Source organism: Perca flavescens, chromosome 21 (assembly GCF_004354835.1).
Source record: "Perca flavescens isolate YP-PL-M2 chromosome 21, PFLA_1.0, whole genome shotgun sequence".
NCBI classification, from domain to species: Eukaryota; Metazoa; Chordata; class Actinopteri; order Perciformes; family Percidae; genus Perca; species Perca flavescens.
In genome coordinates, this window is record NC_041351.1 from 11,356,897 (window position 1) to 11,369,762 (window position 12,866).

The window sequence follows — 12,866 nt, forward strand, 5'->3', positions numbered from 1 at the left end:
TCACTTTTGACTTGTTTATTGAGTAATTCCATTGTTGAAATTACGGTTTATTTTCTCAGAAATATATGAACTAGTGCCAACCTCATTAACCCATCTCATAAGTGCAATATCAGTGTATACTGTGGTCATTTATTGTACTGAGTCTGAATCATACATTTCTTTTGCACATACCAGATATTCTTGAACTTTCATCCTTATAGAAACAGAAACACATCACCATCAAGTTGAAATAAATACAAAAACATGAAGAATACAAACGACATCTGAGGCAGGCAAAATTATGCTGACAGACAGATTTAACTCATCTGTAACCCCCAGGGTTAACCAGATACTTCCACAACCAAGGTAAGAGCTCTCAGGGTGTTATCAATATACAACGATTGGTCTTCTTCACACTTTTGCAAAGCATTCATGTATATTTACCAGTTAATCACTAAGAGAACACCTGGCGTATGCTGCTAGTAATAAAATATGTTTTTGTTTAGCTCTGTGGAAGGTAAAACTGAAGCTCAAGTCAGGATGCTGCGGTTTACTTCCTTTTGCCGCCGCCACCGTTAGCCAGAATCATCACCAGTCTCATGAAGATGTTCAGTGTGTCCATATAAATCCCCATACACCTGTACGATAAAGAAGAATGAGATCCCTACCTTGGTGCAAGTACATTACTAGCATTCTGCTGAAAACAGCATTTAAAGTGTAATAGTGTGAGTGAATATTTTCTGATGTGACTTACGCATTAATGGGGTCATATTTCTGTACACCATAGAGTGGGTGTGTCTCTGCCCTCTTGATGACCTTCTGTGTGTCATAGAGGAGGAACATGCTGAACAGGACCAGGCCTCCGTAGATGGCCACAGAGTACAGGCCTGCTCCGAACGCTGAGGTGGGTGGCAGGAACATTGATCCTGAAAAAGACGAGAAGATTGGCCTTGAGACTGACAAGTACAGATTCAAAGTGATAGCACACAGACCTAAATAATTAATGATAATAATTATAATAATATGTATGTAGCTGATAGATTAGCTACCTTCCTAAAGGGTTTATAAAATGAATGAGATGTTAAGCTGCTTGGCACAGTTTATTAATAAACATACATGTATGTGACAAATTGTTCTATTTTATCTGACAGCATCATAATTGGTAGATATGTGTGCTATTTATTTTTTATAGATTATGCAAATTAATTCCGACAGAACAAAGATACTTTTCTCTTGTGTGACATCAACCAAATTAATTTGCAAAATGGATTAGTTGTGTGAAAATGAACACTTTGGTTGTGATTTAATTTTGATTTTTTGTGTCAGTGAATTTTCTCATAAAAACATCTTATACCTGGCTATTGTCTATAATTAAGCATTATGTACACGTCATGTCATATTGACTTCTGTACTCTTAACGCAATGCCATTTTCAGTCTGAAAACCCCAAAACTTGCATTCAGTACTGCATGTAGTGCACCTGAGACCAAGTTTAAGAGGTGAAACTGCATTATACTAACCAATTGAGGAAGCAAAGACCACTCCAAAGCCAACAGCCAATGGCCCGCCCATATTGAGGAACTTCTCACTAGGGGCACACATTGCCACAGTAGACAGACCTCCCACAATTCCAGCGGTGTACCAGGCGGCCCTCATCACCAGAGGCCCTCCCAGGAGAGTAAGAGGAGCGATGACAGCCCCCATCACACCTAATCAGTAAATTAAGTAAAAAGACAACTGAATACCACATTTACAACAAACAACACAGATCTGTGCCAAACGACTAGATGTTATTCTCTGCCTTTACATGACTGCCCTCTAGTGTCAAACTGAGGCACCTACATAACAGAAACAACAGCTGAGTGGGACAAAATAAGAGAATAAGACATTGTCTTACAAACCTGCATGGAACATCCAAGCCAGGTGTTTGGGCATCGGGCTCTGCTCATATGAAATGGACCTGACCAGCATGCCGGCACCAATCATAGCCGCAAAAGTTGCTCCAATAGCCTGGGTTAGAACAAACATCAGGCATTCATATTAATAACCTGTAAATACACCTATGTTCTTTGAGTCAGTTTTGAAAAGTACAGATATTACCAAACCAGCTCCACTGCGTATTAGCCTTCAATTTAATTTGAAAATAAATGTTGCAATGCAGTGAGGACCTATGTTGGGTCTACGTGAGTTATAAAGCTTACCAGCCAAGATCCTCTCATCATCAGACCCATAAGTGCCGGGGTCCTGCTCACTGCTACAGCTGACAAAGCCGTCAATCCAATACTGCCTGCAAAGTACATGTAGGTGGAGTGGATCCTGTCCTTCACATACTGAGGCCAGATCCTGCACAGAGAGGGAAGATCAAGGTAAATATAGAGCTCTTAGAAGGAAGATTTTCATTAAATTACAAGTCATTTAGCTGACGCTTTCATCCAAAGCGACTTTGCTACATATGTCACAGGCCGCAAGCCTCTGGAGCAACTATGGGTTAAGTGTCTTGCTCAGGGACACATTGGTTGATGAATCGCAGTGGGAATTGAACCCAGATCTCCCACACCTAAGGCATGTGTCATATCCACTGCGACATCACTACTGGCCTATGCTTCAAAACAAAATTAAAGAGCTGCTTGTACACAAAGCTGCTACTCACACTGCTTTCTCAATGGCACCGATTTCATTGGACATGCCGAGTCCATAGTAGCACAAAGCTCCAAGGCCAACTGCTGCACCTCCAGCCAGAACCATTCTTCCCATGCCGTCAACTGTGGACACAACAATTAATATTTTACATATTTTCCATTGCATGCATTAATTAATTACTGATAAACACAGTGACTGTCACAGATATAGGATTTGTGATTCAATAGGATATTTTGGCATTATGGCAATTTAGATAGCCATTAAAGAAGGATCTAAACTATGCAAACTCATTATGTTTGCATAACATATTTCAGTTCAGTTATGTAACAGTGCACTCTACGTAACAGCATGTAGTATAGTATATTATATATTTTATATATATATATTTTATATATATATATATATATATATATATATATATATATATATATATATATATATATATATTAAATAGTATATTTAACTTGTATATGTAATAGTGATTACTTCTAATGGCGGTATCTGTTGCTGGTTCAAAAGCTGCTTCTTTGAGCTGGTCTTTGGTTGTCTTCCCACGGCGGAAACCAAATCTGGCCTTGGAGGAATAACCCTGGTGAAAGAAAAATAAATTTTACACAAAACTGCAATTGTTGATTTTGTGGCTGGGATTTCACACCCACCCTTGTTAATAAAAACTGACAATGATCATACTGTGGTGTGGATACACCATTTCAGTGGACTTCATTTCAACTATCATTTCACAATGTAGGTGTTTTGCTTGCAGTCGTGATGACAGAAACTACAGAGAAAGATGTTTAAATTCAATTAATAGGGGCACTGATGGTACAAGACAGACGCTGCACGGTTCAAATTTGTGACCCATCTATTACAGGACTGTTTTTAAGCCTTGTGTCAGACCTCTCAATTGTTGCCAACATCTCAAATTGTCATAATGGAAAGTAGCAATCAGAAAGCTTAGAGAAGTGTAGAGAGCCATGAATAGCAGCCTGTTGGGGTTGACAGTACCTGCTGGGGCCTGAGCAGGGGTGGACAGGCCTTCAGGGTGGGTGCTCTCAGGGCTGGGGAGCCCTGTGACAGCACAGGACGGAGCCCGGCGAGAGGAAGACTCCTCAGGCACGTCAACCTCGCCACCAACATGGTTACAGTATATTATTCTGTATCAATCTGAAAGATAAACTGAGCGTCTGTTAACTTACACTAAGCGACAGTCGTGTTACATAAAGTTTAAACACACAGGCCTACAGTATATTTGAGTAAAGTCAAAAACCAGTTAGGCAACACCGTTAAAAGTACTGTAGCAATACCACTGGCCATTTAAAAAAAAAATAATACATTTCACGTTAGTTATCTAACGTTAGCTCACATGACATTATGCTAGCTGCGGGACGTTAAAGACTAGCTAGCTAATTTCGCTAGTCTTTTGGGAACTTCTGGTATTACGATGTTCAGCCTGACCACATACATTAACTCTTACCACTAACAATGAATTATCTGATGTCCTATTTCAAGAAATTTTGATGTAAATTAAAGTTACTACCAAGAGAGCAATGTTCGACGTTCACCTTTCTGGAAACTGTAGCTAGTGCGCAATTTATTGACGCAATTGTTTTGCAACCTTCGTGAAAATTCTCCAATCGTGCGTCATCATTATGCGACAGGTTTGATGGGAATTGTAGTCCTAATTCGGGCTCCATAATCAGTTGTTGAAGAGCAGGCCTATTCAGATTATAATAGATCAAATAGAAATACCAAAATGTAAATAAAATGAGCAAGTACTGCATTCAATGTTTAATATAAGTGAAAGTGCAGATGTATTATTTAATCAGCAAAGGGTAGCCTACTTAAAGTCTCAAAAGTAATTTAATTTATACTTTTTATTGATCCCCGGTGGGGAAAGTACAATTTTTTCACTCTGTTGTTAGAACACGCTACATACAGGCCTGAAATACAAATACATGCTCAGGTCCTTTACATGCACAAATGGAGACATGTTAGAGTGAGGGGGCTGCGACTACTGCATGCTCTCCGAGCCACCGGCTGGAGGGCGAGGGGGGCTTGCTCAGGAGGTGAACTGGCACATCTCCAGCTACCAGTCCACACTCCGTACTTCAGGGACTTGAACCAGCGACCCTCCGATTCCCAACCCAACGGACTACTACTGCCACCCCAAAAATTAGCCAGCTACTCATAATTCACAATTCCCCATTGTTGTACTGATGCAGTAATGTGTTAGGAGTGATGTGTTAATGCTGCAACTGTATCTCATTTAAACTACTTTACATACAATATATTTTAAGAACTGATCTCAAAATGTAACAAAAGTAACAAATAACAGCTGTCAGATAAATGTAGTGGGGTAAAAAGTATAGGCCTATTTCCTCTTGAAATGTAGTAGGCTAGGAATGACTTGTTTTTTAATTTAATTTAGCCTAACATACATCACGTTATAGACAGAATCTGTAAGCGTTTTGTGATTATTTGTACAGAACAATGTATAGGCTACACTGAGACGCACATTATTTTATATTTCCACTAGGTGGAGTACTTGCCTCTTCTTTTGTTGTGACTAGCATACATCAATACAAATATAAAATAGGCCTAAATAACAGCGGCACTCCGGCACATAACAACAGTATCAGCCCCTCGCATTGTTTACCATGTGTTTTATGTGTATTAAGTTTATTTGCCAATTTATCACAGACTACAAACTGAGTCTGTGAGGGGCAGTGGCAGTGTACCTCCTGCCTGAAGCTCCGCTCCTTTGAACCAAACTTTCCCATGTGATTCACTGAGTCTCAACTGTTCACAGACTTGTCATTCAGTTCGGCGGGCTGCCTGACCTGCAGCCTCCTCAAACATGAGTCCATCAGACCCAAAGGTTTTACTTACCAAAACTAGTAGAGCTACTTCTTCTTCCGGATCGGACTGTTTTTTGTTACAGGAGTGAAGTATTGGGAAGTAATGGAATTAAATTATATCCGGAGTCGCTCTTCTCTTTGAGGAAAGGCTGATAAACTTTTTACGCGTGAACCAAAGCGGGACGCCTTCAGACACCGCAGCTGATCATGATGGTGGGTATGGAGAGCGGATAAACCTTATACATTTGAATGATATTTTATAAATATCAAAGGCTAACAAATAATATAACAATGGCAATTTGTAAACTCGAATGACACCCTAATAAAAAAATAAAATAAACATAAAGTAGCCTACAATAAAATCACCATAAAACAATTGTGGATCTCTAACATAAAAGTTGAAGCAAAGTGGCTTTTTCCTTTTAAAGAGTTTTCTTATTAAGAAAGCATGACTTCAGTTTGGCCGGTTTGTCCTTTTGACCTTTGAATGCAGCACATGCTCCCCAGAGACCCACTGTTGCATTATGACTGTTGCAGTACGACTTACCAAATTATAAATTAACAGAAAAGTTGCTAAGTCTCTGTCTGGATGTATAATAATATCATTTGTGCATACTTTTTTTGACTTGTGCTGCATGGCCACTACATCTACTATTTGCAAAATCACCACATTGTCCCAAACATATTCCATCAACAAGCATTAATCTCGCCTACACTCAGATTTAATTAAGCATGCATGCATGCCATACTCCAGTGTCCTTTTAAAGATGTTTAGACAAGGTTCTTTTTGTAGGCCTACTAGAAATGGACATATGTCAGTCAGTCGGACCAAGAACAAACTTTTCTGCAATCTAGTCATGATTGTAAAATGTACATATTCTGGAAAGTAAATTAAGAAACATGTTTATAGATAAAATAACCAGATGGGGATGTCTGTGTTTGGCTAATTAAATACCTGAAGTAACAATGCATCCCATTTTTAAAAGGCTGATGATGTGTTTTACAGTAAATGAAAAATCTTAATTTGATGAATTTATGAAATAAATTACACAACAATTACTTCAAAATAAAAAGAAATATTACAAAGATAGATATCACGGTAAAACCAGTACAGAAAAAATGATGGTTTACAAATTTCTAACATCTCATGCTGTATATAGTGGTATAATGCCCAATCTTACACTGCCATTATTTTTCAAAAGTATTGTATTCTGTTATTTTTGTGTATTGAGACACGCATCCTGTAATTATCATGCCTACATACTGTATTTTAGAGAGGATCTAAAATAAATGTCCTTTATCTGTTGGCCACAAATGAAAACTATTTTGTACATATAGTGCTCACTTGCAATATCGCAGGCAAAGTGGGTTTGCCTGGGTGGTGTTCAATTTGTCTTCACATAAGATTTACATTAAATAAGAGGCAGCTATTAAAAGCATTTGTAGCAAGATGATAAATGGTGCAGTGGTGGTTTTGTTATGAGTAGATGATCAAAAGTGTCATATGCCTCAGTGGTTTGTGAATATTCAACAATGTCAGCTCATGTGTGTTTTCTTTTTTTTTTTACTTTACACAGCAGATGCAGTAAGCTGAGATAATTGGTGTACATCCAATTTACCATATAAATGACAAAACCTCAGACCACTTATTTTCTTGATGAATTGTTGATGTGGCTTACTTTGCTTAGTTTTAAATTATATATAGAGATAAATAAAACTGCTAAAAGGTATAATATGTAACTTTTACAGACTAAAATGTATAAAAAGGACTAGACCTATGTTATATATTTTTGATGAATTGTGTACTTACATTATCCCGAATGTTTCCAACAATGTTCAAACCCAGAGAAATTAGTAATTTTAATCAAGATAACGGTCCATACAATTAGTTGCCTGTTAGTATGGTCATATCCTCTTTGCACATTCGTCAGCATTGTGGTGTCTTCCAGAAGCTGTCATGAATGGACTTTTTATCTAGTTTGAAGCCACATTTTTACATTACACTTTTTAGATTGTTTGTAACCATATATTTTCGCTGCGACTCGCAGCCCCTCCGGGATGTCCTGTATCCGCCGAACAGATTCAGAGAAACAGATTTTTAATGCAAAACTGCTTTATTCAGTGTTTTTACCGGTTTTAATCACCAGCTTGGTTTCTTTGCAAAGGAGGAGATGATTTGGCTCCCGGTGAAAACCTCCTGAGCAATCATTTTAAACACACATACTGTATTGTGCGTTTAAATATATAGTCTAGTACTCTAAATTGATTTCAAATTAACTTTTTCACTGAACGAACAGTCACTCGTGTCTCTTTCATTAGGCCAAATCATTTTTGCCGTCCAGTCACAGTAGAAAAAAACTGCAGACCATATATGCTGTTCTAAAATGGTAGATTTACTAAGATATTCTGGTGGTTTACTTACACAAACTGTGACTTTATTTGTACAATGTTAAATGACCACTGACAACTAAAAGACTAGTAAAAGAAGTAATATCCTTTGGTGCAGCTGACTATCTGACGTTGATGTTCAACATGACTTGTTACATCAGGGGGTTAGTTACTGACGCTGTGACGTGTGAGTGACCTGGGAGTTTATGTTCTGCGATCTCAGCCCAAAGGAGGTTTAGACTTACTCCTGTGTAAAGAGACCTTTGTGGTTGTGGCAGGGTGGTGCAAGACAGAGCGGATTTTTCCTCCCGATGAAAATGTGTCTCAGTAGACAAGCCATTTCATTACACGCCGTTCCACGTCAACCATGCTCTATTGGAACTGTAAACTTCCCATTCGTCCTCAGAGAATTTCGCAGGAAGGGTCCAACCATTTCCCTGTGTTTAGAGTGCAGTTATTTGAACTGGCTTCTGTGCTTCAAAACTGGCCCGGGACAAAGGTTGAAACAGGGTGTGAGAATTGGACCTCCAGACGTGTTACACAGAAACTTAAAAAGGCTCACCAGAATTTAGAAAATTATGCTCTTGTATCAGGCTTCCAACACCATGCTGCTTGTTTCATGTCAAACACACGACTACCTTGCTGAAGTTAGAGAAATGTTGGCCTGTTGACTTGTGGCTCTGCTGATTAATAGCAGCAGTTTCACTAATGTTTTGGCCCCGAGGCTAGACCTGCAACCGGTTAAAAGTGATCTATAAGAAATCACAGACATACTCAGGAGTCTGTGCGTAGCCAATAAACAATTGTTTTCACAAACCCAGATGTCTGATTCAGGATTTAAAAAGACAGACTGTACACATTTAATGTTTCTAAATGTCTAACTTAGGCATTTTTGTGGGCACACATCAAACTGACATATTGCCAATTTCCTCAGGGTAGAGACTGTCTCATTTACTTTTGCTGTGTTATTGACCCTTTCACAGGCAGACAAGGTAAGGCAGGATTATGCTAAAATCCGAAGATTAGTCAGGGATCTGAGCCAAGCTGCCATTATCTTAAAATATCAATCTTTCAGGAATGTGGAAGACATTCCCAAATACACATAGGCATAATTAAATCCACTCTTATCTTCATTTGACTACCCACTGCCCGCCCTCCACAGAGTATACACAACTACTGAACAGCCTGCAGGCTCAGAGCACTACAATTTATGGCTCCACGACATGCAGACTTTCCCCTTCAATTTCAGCACTGTGCAGTTATACATCTCAGCGTTGGGACATGTGTCCCCCTAGTGTCAGTCAGTGTTTTAGAAGTACAAAGGCATATTATGGGGAAGCAGCAAGCCATTAGCCCGCCACCAGATAGTCTACTGTACCATGTCACTGTGGGCCTCTGTTGAAAAGGTCTCCTCCCAGTGTTGACATGGAGGAGCAGCTGGCAGTTTGGACCGCACTGCTCTGCTTCCATATAAGTGGGAGGTAGGATTATCACTCTAACTCAGACAACTGAGATTTTAAGCAAGCAGCTTTGCAGTTGTTTTATTACAGTTTAATTACAGAATTGTGCTTGGTTGGAGTCTCTCAGTCATATTTCACTTGTCCTCTCACAATTGTTTTTTTACAAAGACTGACTCATAAATACAGCTTTTCTATGTGCACCAGCCTTCGGTCTTGCAGTGTGGGTGGTCATGTTCCTAAAATGCACTGGTGCACCTAAAGATAACACGGACTTCCTCGTGGGAAGAACTGGCTTAGATTCCAGTCTAGCACACTCAGCTATGTTCTATTCTTACCTTCTCGAGATATGGTATTTTTGTCTCTAGGTAAATGCCTCCATAGTTGGTTTTGCAGAACACAGTACAGTGATGATGTGCTTGAATAAAAAATAGAGAAAGAAAAGGCAATGTGAAAGATGAAGCACTCTGTATAACCACAACTCTGACTTGGCAATTACAGTGCAGTTTTACATATGCAACAATAGACTGTCAACTTCCCCATTTCCATGAGTGGTTAAAACAAATACCTTGATATGTTTCGACAGAAAGAATTGAGACCAAAGTACTTACTCACCGCCATGCTCAAATGTGCAAAATGTGTAACTGACAGGTTGATGTTCATTTCATTTACAGGATGAAACATCGCCTACAACGGGGAATACAAATAACTGGAAGGCTCTTTAAGAAGGCGACTGGAGACTTGCAAGATTGGCAGAACCCATTAAGAAGCAGTCTGTAAAAGCATATCCAGGCACAGCTACATCCAAGAATGAGGATCAAATACACAATACCCATTGTTTTTATTGTGGCACTTGTTATCATTGAGAAGGAAAACAACATTATCTCAAGGTAAGTCCATTTCAGTGATCAATGGAGTGCTTTAATAATTCCCAGCAGGTTTGTGTGTTTAAGCTTTTAACAAATATTTAACAAAAACCGCTTCACCAACACAAAATTGCTGCAAATGTTGAGTTAAATAACACGGCTATGACTTCTTTCTGTTAACTTTGAAAGATAATAAAACTCTGTGACTCCTCTCGCACTTACAGGGTGTCAGATAAGCTCACCTTAAAGCAGACCCCCCAGACCCCTCTACAGCCCAGTGGTATCTCCCACATACTGCTGAAGCACAATGGTTCCTTTACCTCACTCAGCAAGATGGACTCTGCTTTCACGCTGATGAAGCGGCGCCTGGAGAACTACAGCCAGCACCAGGAGGTGGTGACAAGGGGCAGGAAACACATCCTCCTGTTAGCTACCACCCGGACGGGCTCTTCGTTTGTGGGCGAGTTTTTCAACCAGCAGGGCGACAACATGTTTTACCTGTTTGAGCCGTTGTGGCACGTGGAGAAGATGTTGACGCTGGAGACCGGTGGCACCAACGCCACAGCAGCAGCCAAGGCGTACCGCGAGGTGCTTCAGCAGCTCTTGCTGTGTGACTTCACCCTGCTGGAAAGCTTCATCGACCCCGTCCCTGTGGACCACATCACCGCTGCCCTCTTCCGCAGGGAGTCCAGCAGCTCTCTGTGTGAACAGTCGGTCTGCAGCCCCGTCATCAAAGGGGTCTTTGAGCGTTATCGCTGCAGGACCAGACGCTGTGGGCCCCTGAACCTGACCATGGCGTCTGAGTCCTGCCTCCAAAAGGAGCACAGGGCCATCAAGTCAGTGAGGGTGCGGCAGCTGGAGAACCTTCGTCCTCTGACTGAGGACCCACGCCTTGACGTGAAATTCATTCAGCTTGTTCGGGATCCTCGAGCTGTACTAGCCTCACGCATGGTGGCCTTTGCAGCCAAATACAAGAACTGGAAGCAGTGGGCTATGGATGGGGATGTGCCCATTGATGATGATGAGGTGAGAAAGCTTAAAGGGAACTGTGACAACATCAGGATGTCAGCGGAGATCGGCCTCAGACAACCACCGTGGCTACGCAGGCGTTACATGCTGGTGCGGTACGAGGACATTGCTCGGTTCCCCATGACAAAGGCAACAGAGATGTACAGGTTTACTGGAATCCCGTTCACGCCGCAAGTGAAATCCTGGATCCTGAAGAACACCCAGGCCTCCAAGGAGACCAGCGGTGTTTACTCCACACAGAAAAACTCCTCCGAACAAGTAGAGAAATGGAGGTTCAGTTTACCATTTAAAATAGCCCAGGTTGTACAAAAGGTTTGTGGACCAACGCTGAAGCTTTTTGGATATAAATTTGTAAGCAGTGAGGAAATGCTAACAGATAAGTCTATTAGTTTGATTGAGGACAAAGTGTTCAACTTTTTGTAGACTTTAATAGACATGCATTCTGAACCCTGATGCAGGAAAAAAAAACAACCTTTCAGAAAACTCTGGAATGACTGATATTTATTAGGGTATTTTATCCTATTTAAAGTTTTTTACTATTTAAAATAGTTTGATGAAGAAAATGTATTGTTGAGTGGAAAATTCCTATTAAGCTTTCAACCATTGAAGCAAGGAAGTATATTGAGACTTTACATATGGGTATAGAATAGTGAAAATAGGAAGCTATCTTTGTTTTTGCACTCCGGACTATTTTCTCTGTCCAAACTGTATCGTTTGCTTGTCCTGCAAGCCTGTCCAAATGTAACTCCTTAGCAAATATAGGAAAGTCCTAATGGAGATAGCTGTGGGTTTGTGAACACGTCTGAGTTAGCAATATACCGTAGTCTGCTTTCACACCAAAGAAACTTGAAACGAAATGTTTGTGCAGAGCCAAAAAAATTAATAGCTTTGCATAGCAATGCTCATGGCAGGAAGAGGAAATACCAATGTTTTGCCAGGTCATTTCTACACATGAGATTTAGAAGTAATGTCCCATGTTAATTTATTTATTTCTTCTTTGCTAATAGTCATAATGACTCCAGTTTTGAATGTACTCCACAGGTTCTCTTCCCCTCTGCAGCTGTACTTTTCTTGCACACGTATACTGTAGTTTGCTATACATGCATGTTTGTAATTGGCCAAAAGTTGTTTGAAGTTGTCCTCGGTATTGTAAGGACCCATTCTCTAAAAACACATGTTTACACTGCCACTGTATGCTAACATTCCAACTGCAGCTGGTTTGCAGGATTGTGCGAGAAAGGTCTGTCTGTTGACACAAGTCTCTTGGCTGGTGATAAAAAGAGGCCCTGATATTCTGGCCTTCTAGACTGTTTGCTGATGTTCCAGTCTATTCCTTTGGCATTTTGTTTGTTACAATAAAGCTTCTTTAACAATTTCCGGAAAACATCTCAATTTTGGCATGAAAATACTGCATCCATAACTGTGGCGAAAATGTTATTTTAGTAAACATGTCTGAGTTTCACATTCAACTGACAGTACACTGAGTACAGCTTCCCCATTTCATTATCTTTGTCAGTTATCTTTTTTAACTGAACAAAGGACAGCATGCAAGATGCGGATGTTGCAGATCAATGCAAAAGATAACCATGTGGTGTAAAAACACCTGTCAATACAGTACACAGTGAAAAGTTCATCTGCAATAAATACTAA

The 12,866-nt window shown here is 40.1% G+C and overlaps 2 protein-coding genes across 4 annotated transcripts; one reads left to right on the forward strand and one right to left on the reverse strand.

The window, feature by feature from the left end:
• Positions 1-4,262, reverse strand: ghitm (growth hormone inducible transmembrane protein). 3 transcript variants are annotated; one of them, XM_028567842.1, is made up of 9 exons: positions 4,156-4,262; positions 3,624-3,782; positions 3,105-3,207; positions 2,629-2,740; positions 2,180-2,321; positions 1,880-1,988; positions 1,499-1,687; positions 734-905; positions 1-617 (listed from the first exon to the last, which is right to left on the reverse strand). In XM_028567842.1, exons 2-9 carry the CDS (start codon positions 3,753-3,755, stop codon positions 530-532), a joined length of 1,047 nt encoding a protein of 348 aa, XP_028423643.1. In that variant the 5' UTR covers positions 3,756-3,782; positions 4,156-4,262; the 3' UTR covers positions 1-529. The 3 variants fall into 3 exon arrangements, with proteins under 3 accessions (XP_028423643.1, XP_028423645.1, XP_028423644.1); XM_028567844.1 differs by having other exon boundaries at positions 4,181-4,228; XM_028567843.1 differs by having other exon boundaries at positions 4,093-4,197.
• A 1,191-nt stretch (positions 4,263-5,453) lies between these two features.
• On the forward strand, positions 5,454-12,509 carry chst3b (carbohydrate (chondroitin 6) sulfotransferase 3b). Its single transcript, XM_028568306.1, has 3 exons — positions 5,454-5,689; positions 9,996-10,211; positions 10,412-12,509. The coding sequence occupies exons 2-3, from the start codon at positions 10,132-10,134 to the stop codon at positions 11,637-11,639; spliced, it is 1,308 nt and encodes a 435-aa protein (XP_028424107.1). The 5' UTR covers positions 5,454-5,689; positions 9,996-10,131; the 3' UTR covers positions 11,640-12,509.
• Positions 12,510-12,866: the final 357 nt, after the last annotated feature.